The sequence below is a fragment of the Chelon labrosus genome (genome assembly GCF_963514085.1).
Source record: "Chelon labrosus genome assembly, chromosome: 9".
Classification (NCBI taxonomy): domain Eukaryota; kingdom Metazoa; phylum Chordata; class Actinopteri; order Mugiliformes; family Mugilidae; genus Chelon; species Chelon labrosus.
Window position 1 is genome coordinate 25,667,346 of NC_140359.1, and position 27,468 is coordinate 25,694,813.

The window sequence follows — 27,468 nt, forward strand, 5'->3', positions numbered from 1 at the left end:
GTCCCTGAATGCGTGGGCATTCTTTCTTCCTTGTCGGATCAGCACCAGGAGAACGACCTTCCGACCATTTCAAAGAATAACTTGTTGGGCTTCCGGAAGTACCGGCAAAGCTTCTTCAAGGCCTGGGCGCTCAGCGGCGCGTGCGGCCGGCCTTTAGACTCGTCCAGGCACTTATCGTGTCCGGCGGACAGGAGGCAGTAGAAGCCCTTGGTGGCGTTGTAGTAGAAGTTGTCCGGGTTGATCCTGGGCGGCAGGTCCAGAAACCTCTCGGCCTTCCTCAGCTCGGGGAAGGGATCCCGAATGAGTGCGTCACCGTCCACCACATGTATCTGCTCCCTGGGGAAGACCTCCAGCCACCGGGCCAGATGCTGGTGGTACAGACTTCTCTGCAGCGCCTTGTACCGGGGGTCGATCTGACCCTTGTGGAGAAGGAGCTCCTCTAGCGGCTCATAGGGCTTGTGTTGTGCCAGGCGGTTGTGGAGGACCTGGGTGTAGTCGGAGACGAGCCTCTCAGCTGGGTCTCGGACGATGAGCAGCAAACGGACGGAAGGGTTCAGGTCCCAAACGCGTGAGGGAACCTGAGGAGCCGCGAAGTAGCCGGGGGTCTTCTCTACTGTCAGCTGACCAGGGAAGGTGAAGGGCATCTGTGCTCGGTACCAGGCCAGACCTCGGCGGAAGTGCTCCTCCACGTTGAAGTAGTGCACCTGTCAAAGATATAAAAGGTGGAGCAGCGTTGACAAAGACGAATGAACAAAAATGGTGTTCTTCTAAGACATGCAGCTCCGTCTTATCCAAACCAGTCAGTTTCTTGGCACTCAAACTCTCAACAGATCCGTCATCATTCTTAATAATAAAAGTACTCAACAAACTACATAAATTGAGCAGATTTCCTCCGCTACTAAAACTAAACTGCTCCCGGGCCTGATCTTTTATTCATATCTCAATATTACCTGATTTAACTGACTTACAGTTTACCAAATATACCTCAACATTCCCTCAGATTACTCCTCATTTGATGAGAGAACAGGGAATAAGGAAGACGCTGATGTTTGCGTAACCAAGTGTGTTCAGGGCGTGTTTCAACTTGAGTATTTCTGCAGAATTATTACGATTATGAGTTTAGACAGAGCCCAGAAGCCTCAAATTTGCAGCTCCTTCATGCTTCATGATCAGGACTGTCATGGTATTTTTACTATGTTCCCTGTTTGGTTTTCCTTGTGCCTTGTTTTACTTCCTGTGTTTTTCCCCCCTTCAATTGTTTGATTGGTTTCTCCTTGTGGCTCCGCCCTCATTAGTTTCACCTGTGTCTCGTCAACCCCTCACCACTGTGTGTATATATATATCTGTCTGTTCAGCAACCTGTTTCTTCCCCAGTTTCTCGTATCTTTGTTTTTGCGTTCTTTCTTTTCTTTCTGTCTTTTTCTGGGTTTGTGTTTTAAGTGTCTACCCTGCAGCACGTTTTATTCCTGATTTAGTACGTTTCATTGAAGTTCTGTTTGTGTCCTGCGTTTGGGTCCTACCCTCTACATAACCTAACAAGGAGTGTGTCACCAAGCGGCCTTTTGCTAATATACTGAGATATTCTCCCCTCTCATCCATGGCACAGCAGACAGTCACAGATGGTTCCATGCTGGAGTTTTACTCCAGAACCAATAAAGCATAAAACTATTTTACAAATGCCACTAGTTAAAGCTGTCTTTCTAGGCCTCAGTGCCCCCAGAGAAGAGAGAGTGGAAACATGGTGAGGAGCCTTGAAACGGCCACAAGAGGAAAGAATGATCCATTTTCACACTCAAAAGCAACACAAAGGTTAAAATAAGGCTTTATCAGAAATCCCTTTGGGTACATTGTGCAAGGAAGAATAATAATAAAAAAAAACTTGGTTGTTTTGGGAAATGTAAGTCTGAGTAACATCCCCAACTATGATCAGTAACCACCAGTAGGGTGATAGACTGCAGACCTGTCCAGGGTGTACTCTGCCTCTCGTCTGATGACAGCTGGGATAGGCTCAAGCCTGAATGAATATTACAGATAATAATATAAAATAATCATGGCAGACGTGTGGTAGAAATGAGTGAAGAGTATAATTATAATATTGAGTTATTGCAACCTTTGATTTCATCTGATACTTGTTGTGTCTCTGTGTCATGATAAACAGTCCTTGCTGGGTTTTGTTATTCGACCTTGTCCCTGATTGCAGTTGGCTGTGATCGGCTTGTAGGGAAGATGGTGTTTGGAGTGTGGAGTCTAGTTTTCTAGGCCCAGAAAATAAATTAGATATATAATGGCACTGATGGAGAAAGAGTTAACTGTTTTACAAGCAGGTCACAAGATGAATATGAAGAGGCCTTGAGCTGATTAATGACAAAAGAAGAAGTGTGGGCGACTCTGGCTGAGGCGACAGAGCAGGTTGTCCTCTTATTGTAGTGTTGGCGGTTTGCAGCTATTATATATTTTTTATATCTATAATATCTTATATATCTCACTATATGCTGTACACGATGTCCGTTCATCTAGATTCATATCCATATTGACTGCATTTATATATATTTATGTAGTTATACTACAGGATACCAAAATTTCCTGGATACCTATCTGATGCCAACATGTCCTTAGGCAAGACACTGAACCTGACATTTCTTCTGATGGTAGACGAGCACCTTGGTAAAACAGATTCCTGAATCCACCTCTTCTGGTTTATTAAAGCTGTCTTATAGGCGGTTTAGGCTTCTGCGTCAATTTGATGCAGAAGCCTAAACCCCAGAAATGAAACTACGTGCCACAGCGATGCAGGCCGCAAGAGCTGTGATTGGTCCGCTTGGTAGTAGCGTGTTTCTGCTTTTGTATTTCCGGCTGCTTCTCCATCTCTGCAATTATCTACTTGTATTGTTTTGGATCAATAAAGATGGAACACATTGAGGAGCGGTTAACCGAGGAGGTTCACAGATACAGACATTTGGAAATTTCGGTGAAAGTTTCAGTCGCTGTTTTTGAAAGTGAAGCAGGAAGTAGAAACAAAAAAGACACAGCGCTGACTAGTGTTTCGGTGGTGTTGCTACAGAGCAAACCAGACTAACGAGGCTCAAGTATAAATGGCTCGCACCGGACGTAGGCTACGTACGTAGGTTACGGCGTCTAGGTCCTGCAGTAATTTAAGTCAGCCTTTAGAGGGAGATATTGGAGAGAGTTTACTGTGACTATTAAAGAGGAACTACAGTTTTTTTACAACCTGGACGATCGTTTACTCACCCACATAACTTTGGTGTCAGTTTTAGTCCTTTGAAAGAACTCCGGACTCAACGGGGAATAGCACTAGCATATCATAACGAAATATTGGTGAAATGAACGAGTTTCGCCGCAGATAATGCGTTATTTAGAGGCAGCGTTTCGGTGCCCCATTCACTCCCACTATATGGATATACGTGGCACTCCACTGGAGCTAAATATCTTTCAAAGGACTAAAAATGACACCAAAGTTATATGGGTGAGTAAACGATCGTATTTTATGCAAGAAATAAGGTCCAGATTGTAAAAAAACGGTAATTCCCCTTTAAACTCAGACTGTATAAAGATATTTATATACAGTCAATGGTTAAACTTCACATTGCACCACTGTTACAAAGAATTTCTCTCTTTTTTTTACTTTTCTCAGAGGAGTCGTCTTTAGACGTCTGAAAATCCAAATACAGGTTGATTTTTATTTGATATGCGTTTTATGATTTTTTTCCCCCCACCTTACCAGTAGCTACAGCTGTCAAATAACTAGTGGTGTTGAGAAACAATCTCACTTTTACTTGAGTAACACTTTATCTGATGGGAATTTCCTGAAAAGCACACAGAAGAACAACCTGAGTGAATCTACTCGGGTCAGTGGCGGTTGCATTTACCTCAGCCTTTGCCACTTCCACATCTGGGTGCAGGTTGAGCATCTCCAGCAGGGCTCTGGTGCCACCTTTCCTCACGCCAATAATGATGGCTCCGGGCAGCCGTTGTTGGGTAGCATTGTACGATGAGGAGGAGGAGGAGGAGGAGGATGATGATGATGATGATGAAGAGGAGTAGACAGGAGGGCTTGAACCCCCAGTGCGTAATTCCCTTAAGCACACAGACAGCTGAGTCTGCAGCAGCAGGAGCACCAGCAACGCTAGTAGCACTGTCCACAGCATGGTGCTACACACACACACACACAGAGGAGTGGTGGTTATGAGCACGGACTCATGAAGCTCCCAGACTAGTACGATGTGCTTGTTATCCGTCAGCAGGGGGCCTCAGGAGGGAGCTCTTCAATTGGACAACCTAGAAAAACAAAAAAAAAAAATAACCCACAAAGGTTATCCACTTTTGCTGTTTGCCACTTTCCTTTTTCAATATTGCCCCTGTGGCAACAAATACAAAGTTGAGAAGGGATCAGTTTGTGAAGAAGGCTGTTGATGAACAACCTCAATCAATTAGTGCGTTTTTCTAAATAACTCAGAACTCAGGTTGTACAGATTCAGCCGCATAGAAACTGAAAGATTGAGTTTATAACACATGAATACACTGGGTAGCTGGACTGGTATAAGTGTTCATAGGCCCATATTTATGGCTGTATTTGTGTACTACATTTATGTGGATATGTATAGACACCGATCAGCCACAACATTATGACCACTGACAGTAGAAGTAAACAACATTGACCATCTTGTGACAGTTCATTGTTCTGCTGGGAAACTTTTTGACCTGGCATTCATTGGTGTGGATGTTACTTAGACATGTAGCACCCACCTCGACCAGACCAGACACCCCCACCCCATAGCAATGACACTCCTTGATGGCAGCAGCCATCCCCGGCAGGATGCAGCCACAAAAAAGCTTTAGGAACAACAACAAAAAACATGAAGAACGGGAGAAGGTTTTGACCTGGCCTCCAAATTCACTAGATCCCAAACTGATCAAGTATCTGTGGGATGATCCACAGAGGCCCCTCCCCTCAAAGACCCCCCCACTAACAACATTGTATTGCCAGACACCACAGGACACCCTCAGAAGGCCCATGTCCATTCTCTGATGAGTCACAACTGTTTTGGAGGCGCAAGGGAGACCTACGCAATATTCGGTTTTGCAAGTCACACACATATTTGTGCAGGTGAGCAGGTGAACCCATGTGTGTGTCCTGACCAAAAACAGGTAAAAGAAACAGAATGAAAGTCTAAAATGTTTTGACGTCGGGGGAAGATGCAGCATCTGCAGCACTCAGCGTTACCGAGTCTTTTCATCTCACATAGATGCTCCATGCTCGCTGGACTGTTTCATGACCCATATGTCTGAGATGGCTCTCAAATATATAATGTGCCATTTTCACAAAGTCCCAGTAGAAGGAGTGGCGATTTCAGCCCAGAATACAGAGCTGTGAAGTGATTATGGGCAGAAAATATTAAAATATTAATCTACATCTAAGCAGACTGAGAGTCGACGCATTGAAAATGAATGAAGCGTCCCCACGGAGCGCTAACACTCACTTTTACAGTATAAAAGACAAGCTGCACCGAATCCCCGGTGTATCAGTGCTGCGGTATCTTTCACGGTTTGGAGGTTTTCAAAATATGCCTTAAGTGTAACTTCACAGAGGCATTAAAGGAGTCAACTGGTCCTTTCATGTGTTTTCATCTCAGCTGAGAATTAAAAAAAAAACATCATCTCATCTGCAGAAGAGGAAAAAAACAAACCTGTGATCGGCTTCACATGATCCTCCGACATCAGCCGTGGGAGTGTGGTTTTTGACTCGATTGGTTTTGGGCCACAAAATAGTAAACTACACACAGACTCGCATGTGTTTCCAAGAGAGCCGGTCAGCTGCTTGTAACCATGGGGATCTGAGGTGTTCTCAATGTTTGAGTTGAAGAAAGGAGCTGCTGTTCCTGGGAGTTCCTGGGAGTTGTTTTAAGTTCTTTGTGCACAAATGCACAAAGAGGACGTTCATATCTCAGGGTGTCGTCACCACTGTCTGACCTGCAGCAGTGATTCTCGGGCGGGGGATTTATTTTATTTACTTGACATACTTTCAAGTACAAATCCAACCTTTTTTCCAATGAGAAATAATTGTCCATTGTGGGGAAATATATGTGTCAACTTTCTCGCCAAAGAATAAGATGCATCTCGTTGAAGTTGAAGCCAGAGGATGCTCACTATATATCTGAAACAACCTGAGGTTAAAAAAAAACAAACCTGTGAATCTCACTAATTAACCGTCTTTCTTTTACAAAAACAAGCCTGTCCCCTGTGTTACGAGGTTACAATCGAGACATTTTTCTTCGCTTTGTGAAGTTTCTATCATGTTTTTGATGTGCTGACACGGTGCCATGCCGTACCTTGTCGGCATTTTTTTCTCCAAGCACCTTCACGCACCTTTTCTTCTGCAACTGCCTCCTGCTGGTATTTTCTGTTATTTATCACCCGTATTACCTCTGCAATAACATGCAAATATATAATCCCTGCAATTCCTGTTTACTTTTGCAATTTAGTCACTTTACTCTCACAGTTATGTTACATCCTCTGAGGACGGTTTGGAAAGTTTCAGATATTCATGGCATAGTTTTTTGTATAAATCATCTATTGTTCTTTTTTTGGTTTTGTTCCTTAGAAGTGTCTCGTTCTTGCACGTCATGCTGCTCACATGTGCCTTAAATTACCCCCCGGGTGACAAATAAAGTTTTCTGAATCTGAATCTGAATCTGAATTTTGGTTGTCTCTGCACAAATATCGATTGGGAGAACTCAAGTCTAATTTGCATTTTCGTGCACAAAACATCGTCTGAGCCTATTGCATTTAGCTCATTAGCTTCTGTCTCTATTTCTTTCTGTGCAGTAGAAAGTAATGAAATCTATATCCTTGACCTTAATACATATGCTGAGAACAGACAGCTCATGTGCCACATACTGTGAGCTGCAGATATGTATAGCCTGTATAAAAACATGCAGCACCTCAGCACCATCAGTAGCATTAAATAGTGCTCCACAGCCTGTTGTTAGATGGGATAGTGTAGCAGGTATTTCTCTGCAGCTAAAGGTCTAATAACTTTATCAAATAGCTGATGTGCAGCCTCCTTCTCTCTGTTACCATAGGACGTTTGGTGAAGTTGTTAACTGACTGCTGTCCAGAGGATTTGGACCGTTCCTCTGCTAGCTTTAGCGTTTTTTGCTTTGTTTTACTAGATTTTTACTTCTATTTTATTTTTTAAATTATTTTATTCTTTTATTTTATTCTAACTATCTTCACCTATTTTTCTTTTTACTTGTGGTTCTCAAGTTTAGTTGCGTTAGAGAAATATTGTCCATATAAATCATAAACACTGATGATGGCTACTGTCCTTTTTAGTGCTAATGCCATTATTTGTGAGTTTGTCTGTCAAGAAGGTTGTGAAATGGTAGTCAGAGCTAGTTACATTTGATTGCAATAATCTAGTATTTAGTTTTATCAATAATAAAACAGAAAAACAGACTGAATTATAAAAATCCAGAACACAGAAAACACCTGAATCCTTCTGCTAGTCTCTTCTTCTGGTGTATTAAAGCAGCTTTAGAGGGAGATAACTGAGTTTATATAAAAACCTATTATTTCTGTACAATATTGATACACAATCTGTGGTTAAACTCCACTTTTAAATGCGGTTTGTTTTGAGGCAGGCGTTCACCAACAACATGAAAACAGGAATTAAATGACTTCTGGTCCCAGCTCGTTCTCCGTCGCTGCTCTTGTTTTTATTGTCACTGTTGTTATTGTGCCGAAGCCGCCCCTGATGCGACTGAGTTATTAATTAGTGCAACAATGTTCTGGCTCAGGAACCCTGTCTAGCGTTGTTCCTGTAGCGGAGCACTAATTGCGCCTTCGGGGAGAATCGCTACACCCCCCCCCGACCTTCTGTGCTATCCCCTGGCTTGGTGACATTGGCGTCATCCAGCCGAACCTTAGCCATCCCTCGTTGGCTGTGAATGGGAGCTTCAGTGTGTGTGTGTGGTTTTTGTTTGTTGATGTAAATGCAATGGGTGCGGTAACTGTTCAGCCACAGTTAGGATAGAGGAAAGGATTAAACACAGGAAGAGAAGCACCTGAACAAAAATAGCTGTATAACTTTGCATTTTCTTAAAAGCTTTTGCATACATTTGTCAGAGCATAAACTAAAAATGGATGCTATTTACAAGTGGGGAAATAGTAAGAGCTGTAACTCTAGTAAAATCTAAACACAGCTGCAGCTGCTGCACAACTGAGACTGATGGGAATGTAGTTTTGTAGGTTTACAGTAATGAAGCAAATTATTGACATGAAAATATTAGTTCAGCAAGAACGGGATGTCATCATGTTACGACTAAAATTCAAATAGTTTTGATCCAAAGTGGACACACAGACCACGTTGAGTTTCAGCTCAAACTCTGACCTGTTCCAGGACCATTCTACAAATAATGGAGTGTATTTCTAGCTTTCTAGCACAAACTGTATTGGACATAAACCTCCAGGCTAAAAAAAGAAGAAAATAATGAAACCATCGTAGGACCACTAAATACTGCAGTTCCTCAAATGGCCACTTGAGGCTGGTGCCAACAGTGAGTCAATCCTCGTTGACCTCCGTGTTAAAACGTCCAACTTTACAGCAGAAATAAACATGTTTACATGATAGTAGGGGCTGCTCCAGTTCAGATTCATTAAAATCGACTGTTACGTGATGAAAGACTTGACCCAGTAGAAAGTAATGAAATCTATATTCTTGACCTGAATACATATGCTGAGAACAGACAGCTCATGTGCTACATACTGTGAGCTGCAGATATGTATAGCCTGTATAAAAACATGCAGCACATCAGCACCATCAATAGCATTTAACAGTACTCCACAGCGCCTTGTAAAATGGGATAGTGTGCTTCTCTCTGTTACCACAGGACGTTTGGTGAAGTTGTTAACTGACTGCTGTCCAGAGGATTTGGACTGTTCCTCTGCTAGCGTTAGCGTTAGCCTTTTCAGATGCATTGCAGTTTAGTTGTATTTCAGAACTGACATGTCACGGTAGTATGGGCTTCATCTCTAGTGAAGTATTTCCACACACTTCATGAACCGCTGCTAGCTTGCTGCAACGACCCACTGGGGTCCTCACCTGTCTTCTTGGAGGCGTCCATGTTGTTATTGTCACGTGATCGGTGACTAGTCTAAACAGTTAATTTAGAGTCGGTGCCATTAATCCACTAATGATAATGATAACGGGTAACTCCAGACTCAACGGGGAATAGCACTAGCGTATCATAACAAAATATTGGTGAAATGAACGAGTTTCGCTGCAGATAATGCGTTATTTAGAGGCTGCATATCGGTGCCCCATTCACTCCCACTATATGGATATATGCTGATCTAATTATCTCCCGAAGGAATACAAATTACATAAAAGTTATATGGGTGAGTGAACGATCGTATTTTATGCCAGAAATAAGGTCCAGGTTGTAAAAATTTCCAAATTATAGTCACCTGTTCGGAGGTTATTATTATTTTATAATAATGCGTATTTGGTCATAAAATTGGCCTCAGCTCCCTTCAGCTCTTTGCTCTTTTGTCCTGGAGTTTCTGCCAAGATGGCGATGTGCCGGAGCCACCACACTGAGCTTCAAAACCATCTTTTTGTCTTTATGTACAGTAACTATAACAAAACTCAATATTTGACCCTTCTTAGTATTTTCTGACTATAAACACATTACATTTACTGTATATATGTTTAAGTATGGCTGATATCATCTGTCCTACATATGAACTGAGCTGCAGCCAGAACACCTGACTCAGATAACCTACCCTCATCATGTAGTTGTGAGATGTGCACTGATGCTGTGCAGGATGTGTACAGGTTTGTGAGTACAGACACAAAGAAGGAAATCTTTTGGGGTGGGGGTGAGGGGGTTGTGTGTGCGTGTGCATGTACGGGTGTGTTGCACACAGAGACACGTGCTTGGGTTAAGTGGTTGCACGAGTCCCTTGTGACTCCTCTCTAAGCCGGAATATTCCCCTGCTGTCAAGTTGCGTCGCTTCCACTTCACCTCCCGACTTTGCTCCCCTCCCGCTGCACCCTGTCGTGCCCTCCCCCTCACCTTCACTCGTCCTCTCTGACTCTCACCTTTGCTCTGTGTGTGCTCAGCCTCGTCCTGGGTGCCTTTTTGAATTCCCGTCTATTTTTCTTATTTCTTTTTGGTGTATCACCTCGCAACATGCTAATGGGGATGCCCTGCAGCAGCCTCTCAGCTGCTCATTAATAAAACACAGGAACACCTTTCTGCCCTGAAATATTCTGGAGTCAGTGAACTTTTAATCTGGATGAACTGGATTCAGAGATGAGAAGCAGCTCCATGCACGTGTTACGATGAAGTAAAATTGTTTGTATATAGCTTTATTTTGAAAGCTGGGCCGAACCTGAGTCACTGAGATGTTTGAACATCATCTTCTGCAACTGCTTGTCCTTTCACACTCGCACCTACGGCCAATTTAGAATCACCAATGAACCTAACCATCATGTCTTTGGATGGTGGGAGGAAGCTGGAGTACCTGGAGAGAACCCACTCAGACACAGGGAGAACATGCAAACTCCACACATGAAATGCCTCAGTCAGCCCATGGATTGGAACCCAGAACCTTCTTGCTGTATGAGGCATCAGAGCTAACCACCCTGTTTTGAAACTGTATCTTCAATGTTTTCTGCAATTTCAACAGCATATGCAAAACAAAAAAGTAAATCGACTGGAAAAAAAAAAAGGTAAATACACAAAATTGCCTTATTTTGCAGCGTGCTGCATATCCTCTTTGGTCAGCGTCCCTTGAAATATGCGTAATTCCTTTTTAAATGACATAAACAAAAACAACTGACTTTGGAACAATCTCTTTCTGTTCGGTTCGACCAGCCGGACTGCTCTTCTTTTTTTATTTTATTTTTTTATTAGCCCCATATAGAGTCTAGCTAAGTTAGCCTCTTAGCTCTGCTCAATGAGCCTCACATGAGTCATTGCTAGACCCCGTCTTTCCCGCTCATTGCTTCTCATGATTCACATTAGCCGCCGTGGATGGGGAGAACAAATAACAACAACAACAACAACCACCACAATGCCAATGATGCATGAATTCTCCATACTGACGCATATCTCGCCAGGCTGGAGAAGATTTAGATGGAGGGGGGTGAAAGCAGAAAAAAAAAAAAGGAGGGGAGGAAGGGTGGAGTGTAATTATCTGTGAAAGGCAGATGCTGCCATCTGCATTTTGGGAGAGTACCAGTGTCTTATAAGTTCTGTTGTGTGTGTGTGTGTGTGTGCAGTGCCTTTGCCTTTTGTGCGAGCACACAGCGTGCGACTGCCTGCGATCTGGGCCCTTGGAAATATCTTTTTTACTGAGCGACGGTATTTGGGGGGTTGGGGGAAGGATTATCCTGTACAGAGAAATGGAGGGTGGCAGGGAGGGAGGGAGGAGACGGGCGGCAGCGGAGAGGATGGGGCTGAGGTAGAGTCCGTGTGTGTGTGTGTGTGTGTGTGTGTGTGTGTGTGTGTGCTCTGCAGGCAAGCAAGAAGATTGTCACTGGTAGGGGGTGGCATGGTGAGCCGCCTTGGATTGCCAAGCCTGTCATATCACTAAGGCTGCGAAAGTCAGATAAAACTCTGTCCTCCTTCCTTTTCTTTCTTCCTCCATTCAACCCCCCGATCATCCGTCTTCGTTTCACACTCTGGCCTCTCGCCCGTCCTTTTATTCGTCTGGGTCTCACCTTAATTTCTGCTGCATACTTCCTGCACCGTCCCGGTCCTCGTTTACCTTCTCGTGCCCTTTTTTCCCCCACTCACTCAATCAATCACGCCCGCTGATTGCGCCACATGTAAACAGAGATGATGGGCTTTCAGAACAACAAAGGAAAACGCTCCTGCTTCATATCCCTTCCCCATTATCTGCACGGACGGGAGACGACCAACGCTCAGAGGGGGGTCTGTAATCAAGGTAGATGGAGTCCTGTGTTATCGTGCACGAAAAAGACAAGAGGAGCTATATGATTCTAGACGGGGGTTTGCGATGTTTGACAATAAAAAAAAAAGAGAGAGACGCTTTAAGTCCCGTCAAGTCCCGTCAACAAAGCTTCCTCTCTGCTGCCAGGTCTCTCAAAGTCCACAGATAAGATGAAAGAAACCTGATATGCGGAGGAGAGAGAGTGAAAAAAAGACCTCTTCCCGTGTCTATTGAAGTCGAGGAGGTTCACCTCTCACAGGCACTTTTTCCATTTCTCTCTCTGAGGCACCCCAGCACCAGGGCACCGAGCCCGGGGAAAGATGTGCTTTAGTTGGCGGCGTGAGTGGAAGATTAGATGCTTTTCAAGAAGGAGAAAGACGGAGGGTGAAAGAACAGAACTGTCTGAGAACAAGAGTTGTCTCAGACGTTTGTCTCTGCTGCAAAAACTCAACATGTCCATTATTTACAACAGTACACCCATGCAGCCATCCACGAAGTTAATGACAGAGTGTGTTTTTTTAATCCATCAAGGTGTGACCACCAAGTGATCACCCTTTAATTAGGTTTAGGATAAAGGAAAAGGTTGAAATAAGTTTCTATGCTGCGTTCCAGAAAACTGGGAGGTCTGAAACTTCCGACCTCCTACTAGGAAAAGTGCTCTGGAATGCCACTTTAAGCCGGAGGGCCTACTAGCGAAGAGATGCAGCAGCCTGACGTCACAGAACAATGGCGGTCGTACTAGACGTCATCACATTACACAACATGACTTTTGCGTGAGGATGGGTCGCTGTAATCTCTCTGCATAATAGATGAAGTGCACCCATGAACGAGTCTGACAAAAGGAGAGGAGGTTTGTTGAGCGTGAAGAAGTATATTATCTATTGCTGGTGGAAAAACTTTGGGAGACCTCAATCTCGATCATTGTCAGTAACTTCGGAAACAAAACAAATATTATCTTATTGCGGTCGGCCATGTTTGTCTAGTGCCCTCCAAGTGGGATACATCCGACATCCCAGCTTTCTGGAACGCAGCACTAGTTAAGGGTAGGGGTCGGACGTCATCACGGATGAAAGAAACCAATAATTGACTGCCGGTAGGAAACAGGAAGTTACCTCCATTCTCTGCGTTCTGATACTGGAGAAACCGCGCCGTAATCAGATGCTAATGTCCCACAACAAATGCTGCTGCAAAGTTACTGACACACACAAGTTAAATTAAATTTCTGTGCTCACAGTTCAGATTATTCGAGAACGCATACGTACTATAATCTGTGATGACCACGTCCTTTTAAACCCACTGAAACACTGACTACATTAACGTGGACGCTAGTATTTTGCTAATAATCAGAATACAAGACCAATCATTAAAAGAGCCTCTTATGAGAAAACATCAGCTCCTAATAACCTTGCAAACACCTGATCTGCATGGTGCATGTTTGCATGGGATGAATTTCCAAGAGGGACAAAGACGTGCAGGAGTTCGCCAAACAAACATGGTCGCATCTTGGTTCCTGTGCATCATTTTTTATTTTTTTTTCAAAACAAAACACGTTATATTCTGTTGTAAACACTTAACAGTTTATCTTAACCCTCTCAGTGTCCTCTAGGTCAGATCTGACCTGTTTTTAGAGTCTTCATATCACAGACTTCGACATAAATGTGTGAATTCTGCAAAAAAATGTCCGATGTATAGTAATTAGCTCAGAAGAAATTGGCTAAATGCAAGATAATCAGTTGATAATCACTGGTTTGAGTTTGCAGACGCAGAAGCTTCCAGTGTTTAGGAAATGCATTTTTATCAAAGGGATCTTTGATAAAAGCATGCATGCATTTACAGTCATATTCACCAAGACCTGGCTTTGAGTGCACAGGCTGCTGAGACAGGAAACGGTCTGCACCCACATCACACCTTTGCCTAAAATACCACATGCTACGGGAATGTAATTAGCTCTGAGTCAAATGGAGAGGACTTCTTAGTGGTTACTAGTTGTGGAAACACACTTATACTTGTATTTGTTTTCTGGTGACAGACAAACAAACACCAGACAAACAAAGTGTGGCGCGTACGCCAGAGACAATGGCTAAAACGTGTTTCCCAGCTAGCGTTACTCTTCTGTTTGTCTCTATTCTTTGTCTCCCTCTCTCTCTCACTCAAACACACATCGTTACAGAAATATCTTAGTATTTTTTTTATGGATGCACGCATGCAAAGATCCCTTTGATAAAAATGCATTTCCTAATCACAACACCCCCTCGGGTGCACCCTCTCAATATGCAAACACACCAAACACACACCACAGAGGCGGGGTTGTGTCGATGTGACTCGTGTACCTGTCGTCTAAATTTGGGAGCATTCGGTTAACGTGTTGACGAGTTTATTTAAGAAGATTTATTCAAGAATTTGAGTAAAGATCAGAACATGCCCCATGTAGGGGGTTTGCAGATTTTGAGAAAAACCTAGATACAGTTTGAAGGAGGAGGATTAAAAACGTGAGTTCAAACTGGTGTTTTTTATGTTATTGGCAGTGAGTTGGAGACGTTTGTCTCAGTGAGGGACAGGAGGACACTGGATTACCTGCTCTCCATCATGGACAATCCATTTCTTCCACTACACCAGACAATAGAAGGGCAGTGGAGCTCATTCTCCAACAGATTGATCCAGATCCACTCCCACAGTGAACGCTACAGGACGTCATTCATACCAAACTCTATCCAGCTGTTCAACAACAAGATAACTCCATGTTATTCATGTTAATGGTCACTATTGCACCTTACTATCATTCCTACGTATGTAATATATATTCTTCAGTCTTTATTTGTTCAGATGCTGATTCTGTACATTTTTGTACATCTTTCTTTTGCTTGTGGTTCTTCAAAGTGTTGTTTTATGAGCATCCAAGCTACTGTGACCAAGCAATGTCCCATGTGGATCAAATAAGTTTATCTAAGTCTAAGTCTAAAGGCTCATTTAAGGTACTGTTACGGGACATAGACGCCGTAACCTACGTACGTAGCCTTCACCATTGAGAGTCATTTCTACTTGCGCGCTCGTCGCAAGTCTGGCTTGCTCTGTAAAAATGCCTCCCAAACGATAGTCGGGTTAACTTTTGTTTCTACTTCCTGCTCCACTTTCAACAATGGCAACTGAAACTTTCACCAAAGATGAGTCGTATAAATGTTTGTATCTCCAAACCTCCTCAGTAAACCTTTCCTCCAAGTGTTCCATCTTTATTGATCCAAAACAATCAATTCAAAAACTGTGGAGATGGAGAAGCAGCTGGAAATACTAAAGAGGAAACACGCTACTACCAAGTCGACCAATCACAGCTCTGGGGAGGGGAGAGTCAGTTATGGAGCTAGGGCCTAGCTACGGCGTCAAATTGACGCAGAAACCACCAATTAAACAGTTAATGAGTTCTGTAACTTGTGAGCGTTGTACGGTGGTATGATGGTAGGAGGTTGAGCACCGTAGGTAAGTTGTAGTATCGAGGCCTTTTTTTTTTTACTTTCTTTAGTTTTGGCTCAGTCTGTCCCATTCTCCACAGTGTTTGTGTGAAGCCTTCTCATGTTATGTTGACAACCTAATAAACCCGTTTAATTTTACCTTCCACCTCGACTCCTTCGACTCCCTTGTGTGTGTTTGTCCCTGAATTCCCCACAGAAGGCACAAAACACAACCACAACCACATATCCTGCTAATGAACACAACTAAATTCATCTCTATAACAAACTGACCGCACACATCTTTCCCAGTTCACACCCCGGACGCTACCCTTTCCGACATTACAGACTTAACATATGTGGCCTCTCTCACGGTGACGGTAGCCCCGACAGCTTGGCCCGACGGTGAGGGGAGCCTGACCCGTCAAAGTGGATTTAACCCGACGGTCACTGAGGAAAGCGGGACACTTGGAGTGGTGGTGGGAGGGGTGGGCTGCAGGACGCTAGTTTATTTAATATGTATGTCTGTCGTTTGGAGGGATGCTGGAGGATTTGCGTGCTGCTTAGAACTCAGGGAAGGTCATCAGCAGTTGTTGTTTTCAGTTGAATTCGTGTCATTTCCTGTGAATACAACGGTCACGTTTGTATAAATATGGGTTTCTGGAACGAGGGAGAGCGGACAGATGGGGGCGGGCGAGTTGTGTCTGGTCAATATCATCACGGGCCAGTGAGTCCCAATATTAACTGGGTCTTAGGACTGTCTTTTATTATAGGGGGTGATGGTGATGGTGGTGGTGGTGGTGGCTACAAACCAGATAAGCATATTGTTTTTGTAAAAGAGGAAGATTTGATGGTCGGAGTAAGAAGTAAGTGACACATGAAAAGAGAAAACGAGAAAGAAATGATGAGCCAGCGTCATCAGGTGTGTTTGGGGCTCCTGCTGGCAGTTTACCATGGCAACAATTGTTGAGATCCCTCTCTCACCTGGGCTGTAGACCCCAGAGACGGAGGGAGGAGGGGAAGAATGGAAAAAGAGAAAGGGTGAGAAGCTGTGGAGGGACAATCAGGGATGGAGGGAGGGAGGGAGGGATGGAGGGAGGGGGAGAGTGTTGGTGGTAGTGGTTGCAGATGATGCCACAGTTGGTGTTGGTGTTACGGCCAAACAGTGTCCTACAGCGACAGTAATGAAAACCAGACTGACTTCTGCTGCCTTTGTTGTCCAAAATGGACAATTAGACGGGATGGTGTCCCTACTCTTCATGTCTTCAAGTCTCTCATGTCGTACAGCGATCAGCCACAACATTAAAACCACTGACAGGAGAAGTAAATAACATTGACCATCTTGTGACAATTCAACATTCTCCTGGGAAACTTTAGGACCTGGCATTCATTGGTGTGGATGTTACTTAGACATGTAGCACCCACCTAGACCAGACCAGGCACCCCCACCCCATAGCAATGACACTCCTTGATGTCAGCAGCCATCCCCAGCAGGATGCAGCCACAAAAACACTTTAGGAACAACAAAAAAAAAAACCTGAAGAACAGCACAAGGTGTTGACCTGGCCTCCAAATTCACTAGATCCCAAACTGATCAAGTATCTGTGGGATGATCCACAGAGGCCCCTCCCCTCAGAAGCCCCCCCCCCCCCCCCCACCAGACACCACAGAACACCCTCAGAAGGCCCGATCTCTGATGAGTCCCAACTGTTTTGGAGCCACAAGGGAGACCTGCACAATATTAGTTATAATGTTATGGCTGATCGGTGTGTGTAAAAAAATTAAACACTAAATACACATTTAATAAATATTTACATGACCATGTCTCATCAGGCCGATAGACCGCACCTCCACCGCTCTCTGGCCTCCTGGTGTCCTGCCAATTAAAATCAATCAAACAATCTCCCCGTCTATCGACCGGCCCCCGTACAGTAACAAGGTCATTAGACTTGAATCCTGGCTCGCTTCCAAAATTTCAGAAAAAACAAAACAAAAAACCAAATCAAATCAAGGTCACGGAGGGCAACGAGAAAGACTCACGGTGCTTTGGGTTTGCGGGGTGACCTTGATAGATTCCAGACAGCAGGAGGGACTTCAAATCGCAATCTGGGTGGCAAAAAATATACGTACGGCCATGATGGCTCTCATTAATTTCCAGTCGCAGAGACCCCCTGAGGAGCGTGTGCACATGTGTGTGTGTGTTGTGGTGCGACGGGGGAGGAAGGAGGTGGTGCGCGGGGGTTAAGTAGAAAGGCAATAAAGCCATTTAAGAGCCATAAAGTGCTTGGTCAATCAAAACCGCCCCCCGCCAGGCACCTCATGTCCTCTTGTTTGTGTGTTGCGTACATATGTGAGAAAAAAAAGAAAAAGAGTTATGAAGTGCGTTGACGTGTTTCCCGTGTATCTGGGGGAATGGGTTTGTGCATCGGTGTGCGTCTGTGAGCTGAGGCGGGCGATGATGGAGCCAGTCTGGGCTCAGAGAGAAAGAACCAGTGGAGCTTTGTTGAAAATAACAGCAGAGCAGATGCAGTGATTAGAGTGTAATTTGTCCCGGAAGCTTCGCAATGTGTTTTTGTTTGTACGTAAATACATGTGCATGCATTAGCGCCTGCGTCCAAGACTCTGAGGCAGATTATCGGAATAATTTTGTCGCCACAACAGGGGACTCTGTCCAGCTTTGCGAAGCAGACATGCAGACAGGAACGACGTCATTTCTAGATCCAGAGGGAAAAGAATGAAGGTTGTGTAAATAGAAAGAATGAGATCAAGGAAAACGCACCATCAAATGCTGCACATACTCTACGAGGCTTATATACACCGATCTGGCATAACATTATGACCACCTTCCTAATATTGTGCAGGTCTCCCTTGTGGTGACTCATCAGAGAATGGACATGGGCCTTCTGAGGGTGTCCTGTGGTGTCTGGCAACACAATGACGTCAGTGGGGGGCCTTTGAGGGGAGGGTCCTCTGTGGATCATCACACAGACATTTGATCAGTTTGGGATCTAGTGAATCTGGAGGCCAGGTCAACACCTTGTGCTGTTCTTCATGTTGTTGTTTTTTTATTTGTTCCTAAAGTGTTTTTGTGTGTGTGTCTGTGTCAGGCTGCATCCTGCTGGGGATGGCTGCTGCACTCAAGGAGTGTCATTGCTATGGGGTGGGGAATAATCGAGACTCTAACTGTTGAATCTTTTTTCAAGTTTGCAAAGTTTGTAGTTCTCAGTTTTATTCCACTTGGATAGAGTGGTACCGTTCCCGTCCACGTTAGCGAGACGGTCGTCCCTCGCCCTGAAAAGTCTGACTGCTCTGCCAGCTGACCTCCGAGCTCCGGGAGCGGGAGGACAAACCCACATCTGGTGACTCACTGTGTGGGTAATAAAATTAATCACAGTACACTCTGCAGACGAACCGTGTCAATACATAACCCAGTAATCTGCAATAAACTTCAGAGTCTTACTCGACTGAACATTCCAAACTTCGAGTGTAGCACAGTGTCCTGTTCTGTGTCTGGGTGCTTTCTCTAGAATTAGGATTTTTTTGTCCAAATAAGGATTTGTAATCTTAACTGATTCCTTACTGAGGTATAGAAAAATAACTTAGAGATAGAAAAACCCAGAAAAACAAGAAAAGATGAGGTGTAATGGACTCTGAACCTTAAATCATCTTATCAGGCTTAAGACAAAGGAGTCTTTTCACGCTATTTATTTTATATCAGGTCTCATAAATAAATTAAATCACGACGGCGCAAATTACGGGTGTGCATGGGTGTGTGCAGACTTACTCACCCCCTCCACCTGTTTGCAACCAGGAGTTGTCGATAAGTCATAGCCTCCCAGGTGCAGTTTTTGTTTCGTGTGTCCTATTGAGCAAAGCCGGAGTGAACCTTGGCCCATGACACAGAGCGGTCCACTGTCGGGTCGGGCTGATAAACGCCTGCAACCAAGGTTTTGCAAATACAGCCGACCCACTGACCCCCCTACGTGCAAGGCCTTGCCTCCAGCTGCAGCTCTTTTTTTTTATTAACTTATTATCTGATTTAATGCAATTTAATGAAATACAAACTCATGCTGAGCTCAGACTACGTTAATGTGTGGTTGATTTATCCACAGATCCGGAAATTTGGTCCAGACCTTGCTCAGTACCAGATTGTCTGGTTTGTTCTGAAACCTCCTGAAATGTTTGCAGACTCACGAGGGCTTTATATCAAACGTGTTGGATATTTAGGAGTTAAATTCTGGATGATTGTGTAAGAATTCTGACAAAAAACAAGAGAGAAGCCGTCAAGCATTCCTAAAAACTCAAAAACTATTACAGTCCAGCTTCTGCTTGTGTTTGTTTTTCTAATTAATGTTATAAAATTCCAGGAAGTTCTTCTTCTTCTTCCTCTTCTTTTTAATAGCATCTGGCGAGCCGGCTTGCAGGACTGGACTTCAGATCACATGCTCCACAGTCTCCGTTTTGGTTTACATCCTTCTTCTGATGAGATTACATGAGGCGCCACCTTTAACAATCTCAACAGCTTCCTGTAATGTGTTGCGACATTACTTCTTTTTAAAAACAAACCTTTTGTCTGTGCCAGTTTGAAATTCGAGAGAAGGTTATCTGTGAAGTTTCTCCTGAAGTGTGTGACGCAACCTGATTTCAAAGTGTGACTGGATTTGAAGTTCCTGCAACCTGACTTCACGTGAAGGACAATTAGTCCAACAATTGTCGTCACTCGGCCAAATTATTTCTATTTCAGTTCTGATTTTGCAATTTTTTATTACATTTACATTCATGTGGAAAACTTCTTAGCATTAGTGGCAACTAAATTAACATTTTGGTTTTCATGAAGACCGACTTAATCTGTTCTGTGGATCATTGACTGTATCTATATTAGATGAATGGATTTTCTATTATTGTCTCTCTCGAAGGCTTTTCTTCTTCGGCGTCTGATTAAACCATTCTCTGATATTGGATGTTCACTCGAGCTCTTCGATGTACAAGCAGGGAAATCAAAGATTCGCTGTTAACAACCGCACGATTCAGATAAGATTCAGAAAATGAACCCATTAAAGGCAAATTAAGTCGAAACAAAAGTGAAGATTTAAAGATGAGTCATGATACGATTAGTACGTAACAGAGGAGTCCGCGTAGGGGTTGTACGGACTAGTCGACTAGTCAGTTTGTCGACTTCACGCTTTAAAGCATCATGTCGACTAGTCTCTGATCACGTGACAATAACAACATGGACGCCTCCGAGAAGACAGGTGAGGAGTCCAGTGGGTCGTTGCAGCGAACTAGCAGCGGTTCATCAAGTGTGTGGAAATACTTCACTAAAGATGAAGCCCATACTACCGCGACATGTCATTCCTGAAATACAACTAAAGTACTACTGATGTGCATCTGAAAAGGCTAACGCTAGCAGAGGAACGATCCAAATCCTGTGGACAGCAGTCAGTTAACTACTTCACCAAACGTCCTGTGGCTATTGATAAAGTTTAGACCTTTAGCTGCAGAGAAATACCTGCTACACTATCCCATCTAACAACACGCTGTGGAGTACTATTAAATGCTATTGATGGTGCTGATGTGCTGCCTGTTTTTATACAGGCTATACATATCTGCAGCTCACAGTATGTAGCACATGAGCTGTCTGTTCTCAGCATATATGTATTCAGGTCAAGAATATAGATTTCATTGTTGTAAGTGGCTACATGAGTTTGTGTTGGACTCAGTGACTCAATGATGCACACCCACCCACCCACCGACCATCTGCTGCCGCCACATTACGATGGTGTGCAGAAATTGAGGAACGGAAAGTTAACTTTGCCGAGTCAGACATTTTCAAATATCAATTGTTAATGTGTTTATGTGCAAGAGAAACCAGTGTGTGTGTGTGTGTGTGTGTGCTTGTTTTCCTAAATTTGAAACCAGTTTATACATTTACATGTTGACCTCCCTTTTCGTGTACACATGAAGACGTGGTTTAAGGTTCGGTTTGGGTCAATGTTAAAAGACTCATGGTTAAGAGTTTATTTATGGTTAAGTCACCTGGAAACTAACGTATGTGAACTGATGGAGACGTGACATGTGTGTGTGTTCCCTGTGTTTACCGCGCTTCAGAGGACATTTGCACTCTGCTCATAAATAAAGGCCATGCATTATTCAGGGCTGCTCCTTCAGCTAATGTCCCTTAATGCGCCCAAACTGCCATAATGTACTCAGCTATCAAGGTGGCCGAGCACCCCCTCACCCCACCCACCCCTTCCCCATCTAACATGCGTAGATATGTCAACCCTCCACCCCTACATCAGAGACACAGTCATTGTCAGTGTCTTCCTCGTTTCCTAAAATATTTGCTTCACCATATCTCCATCGAACTTTGCGCTCCTCTTCCACTTCTCTTTTGAAACCCCACGCCCTCTTCATAGCCCCTGGGTCCTTTCTGTAGAATTTCTTTGTCTAGATAAGGATTTGTAATCTCAACCTGATTTTCGGGGAAGTGACGCCATTCAGAGTTGTTTCAAGAATAGGTTGCAAAAGAGAAAAAAACCTGAAAATGCCATAAATGCCGAGATGTTTATCACTTCTGCTTTGCCGGTCTGCATTTCATCCACAGTGTTTCGTGTTCTAGTCCCCCATTCGTAATTGATTTGCCCGTTTACCGCCTGTGGTTTTAATTGCTTGGGCGATTTGTGATCCTGTTTTGTTTTGTTCTCTGTGGCATTTTAAAAGTGGAAAATAACTCAAGTTTAAAAGGGTTGTTTGTTAAATTAAATGCTGGCTGCAGGAGGCACTGTTAAAAGTTTCTGTGAGGAGACGGACGTTATTATGAACCGCTGCTTTAGAGAGTCACAGGGTAGATTTACACAGCTTTTCTAGTGTCTCCAGTTTTGCACAGATCAGCCACAACATTATGTGGAGAAGTAAATCACATTGACCATCTTTGTGACAATTCATTGTTCTGCTGGGAAGCTTTTGGACCTGGCATTCATTGGATGTTACTTGGACATGTAGCAACCCCAGCGGGATACACCCACAAAAACGCTCTAGGAACAACCCAAAAAAAAAAGAAGAACATCACAAGGTGTTGACCTGGCCTCCAAATTCACTAGATCCCAAACTGATCAAGTATCTGTAGGATGATCCACAGAGGGATGATCCACCCAAAGGCCACCCTCAGAAGGCCCATGTCCATTCTCCGATGAGCCACAACTGTTTTGACCTGCACAATATTAGCAAAGTGGTCATAATGTTATGCCTGATCTGTGTATAAAGCTGTGGAACCCCTTGTCTTCATTACACCCTCACAACACTGTTTTCAAACCCTGTGCACGTAGCGGCATTAAAATATCCGAAAAAACGAGTAATGAGTTCTTCTCTTCCAAATCACTTGTGCCTCTAAAGACAGTTTCCCAAACTTTTCTCAGACTCTTCTAATGTTGTTTCGACTTTGATGCAATCATTACTGATCAACACATAAAAGCACATAGCTGCTGGAAGGAATATGCACACAGACTGCAAACCTAAAACTCAGAAAGAGAGATTTTTAGTTCATTAATATGCGAAAGTTCTTGTAATTCAGTGCTGACCGTATACATCTGTTTCCCAACTGCTCTGTGTGTTATTTGACTCTTTGCCTACGAACGGATGACGTCCTGCAACCCTGCTTCACAGCGGCAGAGACTGGAAGTTACAAAAAGCGGCATTTAATCCCGTGAATCTGTCGGAGATTATTATTATTATTATTATTATCATCTGAACTGAGCTGTTATTTAACGTGACGCCTTTGTTCACCGGGCGGCCCACATTCTGGTGTAACATTAACCTCTTACATGTTGCTCACAGTTTGTTTTGAGACACACACACACACACACACACTGCACCAGACAATGAGTCCATTCATCCCTTTACTCTCTCCCTCTCGCTCTCTCGCTCTCTCTCTTCTTGTATTTTCTCTTAATAAACACAGTGAAGGTCAAAAACACGACATCGAGTCTATCCCTTCGCAGCCTCTCTGACCTGGAACTGCTCTGCTCTGGTTCATATTATTTATTTCTTTACTTTAGACGCTCCAGTTGGGGCATTGTCTGTGTGTTTATTTTATTTTTTTTCCTGGTACCATTCATTCAACCAATTAGTCATGTGTGGGAGTGGCAAGCTTAGCACTGCTGTATGACAATAGCTGCCTTGTTTTAGCTATCATGTGTTCAAAATAAGGCTGAATCCATACTGTAGACGGGAGGTTAAATGCGCACTTTTGTTGTCGATGACATAAATGAGCTTTTTTTCTGATACGATGTGTGGAAAAAATCTGTGATATATGATCTGGCTTTGGTAAGAATAGCGTTACATGATATGATCTTTATTTATCTGGATGTTATTAGGGATACAGAGCTTCAGAATCTGCTGTTCCTTCCTGGAACCTGTGGTGTCATTGGTTCACAGAGGAAGCATGAGCTGTTTGAGTCAGTCTACGCCTCTGGAAAGATAAATGGACATGCTCTAGATCAGGGGTGTCAAACGAAATTATACTGTAGACATTAACTGCAATTTTTAAATAAAAGTAGCTGCTATTCCTGATTTGACCACTAGGGGTCCGCACTGTTTTAGTAATGAGTGGTTTAGACTTCTGCACTACGGGGACAGCAGACCCTACGCAGACCCCAACGCCGTAGCCTGACATGCACCTCCCCAGAAACGCAACTACGCGCCATGGCGACGCAGAAAAACAAGGGCTGTGATTGGTCGGCTTGGTAGCAGCGTATTCACGCTTTAGTATTTCCGGCTGCTTCTCATCTCCGCAATTTTCGAATTGATTGTTTTGGATCGAAAAAGATGGAACACATCGAGGAAAGGTTAACTGAGGAGGTTCAGAGAGCTTGTATGACTCGTCTCTGGCAAAATTTCAACATTGTTGAAAGTGAAACAGGAAGTGGAAAGTGAAGCAGGAAGTGGAAACAAAAATGAACCCAAATGGCAAAAAAGACTTAGTCAATATTAGGGAATAATGATGATGGTTATAGATAAAAGAAACCATTGTTGACTGTGGCTCAGAAATAAAAGGCTGTGTCCCGTGGTTAGACTTAGACTTAGATAAACTTTATCCATCCACAAGGGAAATTGCTTGGTTGTACATAATTAAAGGGGAACGTGGAAAGTGGTTCAAGGGGAACTACTGTTTTTTACAACCTAAAATACGGTAATTTTCTCAACCATATAAGTTTGGTGTTATGTGGAGTCGTTCTGACGATATTTAGATCCATGTATATCCATTTAGTGGGAGTGACTGGGGCACCGGAACGCAGCCTTTACGGATGAGGAGCTCACTGAGAGGAGGATGCGGAGGCAGAGAGAGGAACAACTGGCCAAAGAATAACAAACATCCATGACTAGATAACAGGCTAGTGTATCATAACAAAATATTGGTGAAGTGAACTGAGTTTCGCGGCAGATAATACATTATTTAGAGGCTGTGTTTCGGTGCCCCAGTCACTTCCACTATATGCATATACGCTGATCTAAATATCTAACGATCAACACCAAATAACACCAAACTTATATGGGTGAGTAAATGATCGTATTTTATGCCAGAAATAAGGTCAAGGTTGTAAAAAACAGTAGTTCCCCTTTAAGCGTGGTGTTTTGTTAACCCATCCAACCAGCCTGACCCCTCTGGCTCTCTAACTGACAGAGGGGAGCCACAATCAAGGCGGCCGCTGCAGGTCTTTGACACTCGCATGTAAACAAATGACACGAGAGTCACATAAAGCATCGCCACGCTGCAAACAAACCCAGTAAAAGTTGTTTTTTTTTCTAACAATCAAATGTGAATTTTGTAAAGTCTTCAGCTTTAACTCTTGCCTGGGCGCGAGTCCCAGAAGCGATCTGGGAGACTCTCCAAAAGCTCTATTTGTTTAGGTTTCAAAAGTTTTCTCTCACAGCGTTTCATTTTCTTTCTTTTCCTCACACACAACAATGACACCGACTGCACCTTCTTCTTCTTCTTCTCTGTTCACAGTTCATTTGCTTTTCCGTTTCCGCATTTGACAGCACAAAGCCACGGTGTGCAGCTGTGTCTCCTGCACAGCCCCGTTACAGGTGGATGAATATATATACAGGCCTTTTTAAGAATTGGCTGTGAGGGAGCGAGGAGAGGTCATGACTCCTAGAGAGTCGGGGCGGATGAGGACGAGGGGAAGCCTGCGCAGCGTGGAGTTGTACTTCATGCAGCCTTTTATGTGAAATAAATAAATCTGTCTGTTTTTCTTTTCAAGTTCCAGTGAGATATTGTCAAGAAGCATTAAGAGAAAAAATAAAGAAAAAGCGAAAGTAGTCTTACCTGAGTGATGTTCCCTCTTAGATTTCTCTTTTTCTTTTCTCCAGTCTCTTCTTTCTTTCCTTTCTTTCCTTCTTGTCTCTTGTCAGTTTTGCTTCAGGTCCCTGGGTGTCGCTGAGGTGTTGTGTGTTGAGTGTGTGTGAGGTATATATGTATATATGTATGTATATGTGTGTGTGGAAGCCGGTAAGAGAGCGCCTGTGCTTTGTGCTGCCGACCACGGCGAGCGTGTTGTTGCGACTGACTGAGTGACTGTGAGGGAGGAGAGGGGAGGGGAGGGGAGGGAGGGAGTGTGTGTGTGTATGTGTGTGAGATTAGTTCACACACAAACACATCTCCGCCTGCAGGGAAACACCCCTCTCCCTCCCCTTCTTTCCCCTTTCTTGTCTTCTTCCTCTTCTGTCTTTCTGCCTTCTTTCATCTGATCACCTTCACGACGGACCGAAACAGTTCCACTCCTTCTTCCTCCTTCCTCTTGCTCCCACTCCTTCTCAGTTTTTAACCTTTTGTCTTCTTTTCTTTTTTTTTTAATCTTCCTCATACCCCCTTCTCCTCGTTTTCAGTTTGCTGTGTTGTGAATTCCCCCACCCCGAATCATAAATAAGTTAAAGAGAGCTGGCACAAAACGGCACAAAGGCGACAAATTAACCTAAATATCTGCGATGGGGCTTCTCTCTGTACGATGATGTTTTTCTTGTTTGACTTTCTTATCCGTAAAACCGACTCTCTCTTTGCTACTGTCCAAGCGTTTTCTGTCTTAATAGCCTAGCAGTGGGCAGTGTAGCGCTGTAGGAGTCTTTCCACTTCACTTCAAGTCGTTTCAGGGACAAACTTCTTATTAGTGGTTGTCGAGTGTGGAGAAGAAAAATATTGTGTTTTAATCAACTGTAGGTCTCCCTTGTGGGGGCCTCTGGGTGCTATCCATCCCACAGATACTTGATCAGTTTGGGATCTAGTAAATTTGGAGGCCAGGTCAACACCTTGTGCTGTTCTTCATGCTTTTTTGGGTTGTTCCTAGAGCGTTTTTGTGGGTGTATCCTGCTGGGGATGGCTGCTGCCATCAAGGAGTGTCATTGCTATGGGGTGGGGGTGCCTGGTCTGGTCTAGGTGGGTGCTACATGTCTAAGTAACATCCACACCAATGAATGCCAGGTCCAGAAGTTTCCCAGCAGAATACTGAACTGTCACAAGATGGTCAATGTTATTTACGTCTCCTGTCAGTGGTTTTAATGTTGTGGCTGATTGGTGTGAGACATGAGAGACTTTGTGATTGAATTTGCATGTAGAGTAAAATATGTCAGTCTTTATTTTCTATCTTCTATATCAACTATATCAGCTTGTTGAAATATAGTGAAGACAAACTGTAATTAATGAATTTAAATCATGCATGTGACAAACTATAACAACAAAAGTCTCGTTATTATTAGATTTTACACTCCGTCGCTGAATACGACGTCTGAATCCACACCTGGACGTCTTCCATTGGCGTAGAAAATGCTGACCGCTCGAATGAACTCCGGCACGTAATTGAAAAAGACATCCATCAGTTTAACCTTGAGCAGACCCCCCTCCTCCTTTTAGTTTAAACCCATCACAGCGATTACAGAATCCAGCCTCAGCCTGCTAATCTGCTCCAGAGCCACATTAAAGTGCTCCTCGGGAGGCCGAGGACAGGCTTGTGTTATTGTGGCTGTTAATATAAAGCACAGTTCCCTGAGGTGT

The 27,468-nt window shown here is 43.7% G+C and overlaps 1 protein-coding gene across 1 annotated transcript; it reads right to left on the reverse strand.

The window, feature by feature from the left end:
- hs3st1l2 (heparan sulfate (glucosamine) 3-O-sulfotransferase 1-like 2) lies at positions 1 to 25,841 on the reverse strand. Its single transcript, XM_084550991.1, has 3 exons — positions 25,750 to 25,841; positions 3,888 to 4,296; positions 1 to 704 (listed from the first exon to the last, which is right to left on the reverse strand). The coding sequence occupies exons 2-3, from the start codon at positions 4,164 to 4,166 to the stop codon at positions 39 to 41; spliced, it is 945 nt and encodes a 314-aa protein (XP_084407117.1). The 5' UTR covers positions 4,167 to 4,296; positions 25,750 to 25,841; the 3' UTR covers positions 1 to 38.
- Positions 25,842 to 27,468: the final 1,627 nt, after the last annotated feature.

What these genes read in the sequence shown, in the direction of transcription:
- hs3st1l2 (XM_084550991.1), bottom strand. Translation starts at nt 4,166, where the DNA reads ATGCTGTGGACAGTGCTACTAGCGTTGCTGGTGCTCCTGCTGCTGCAG. An exon ending in TGGAAGTGGCAAAGGCTGAG is followed by an intron (nt 705 to 3,887) that starts GTAAATGCAACC and finishes TATCTTTGACAG; the next exon opens with GTGCACTACTTCAACGTGGA.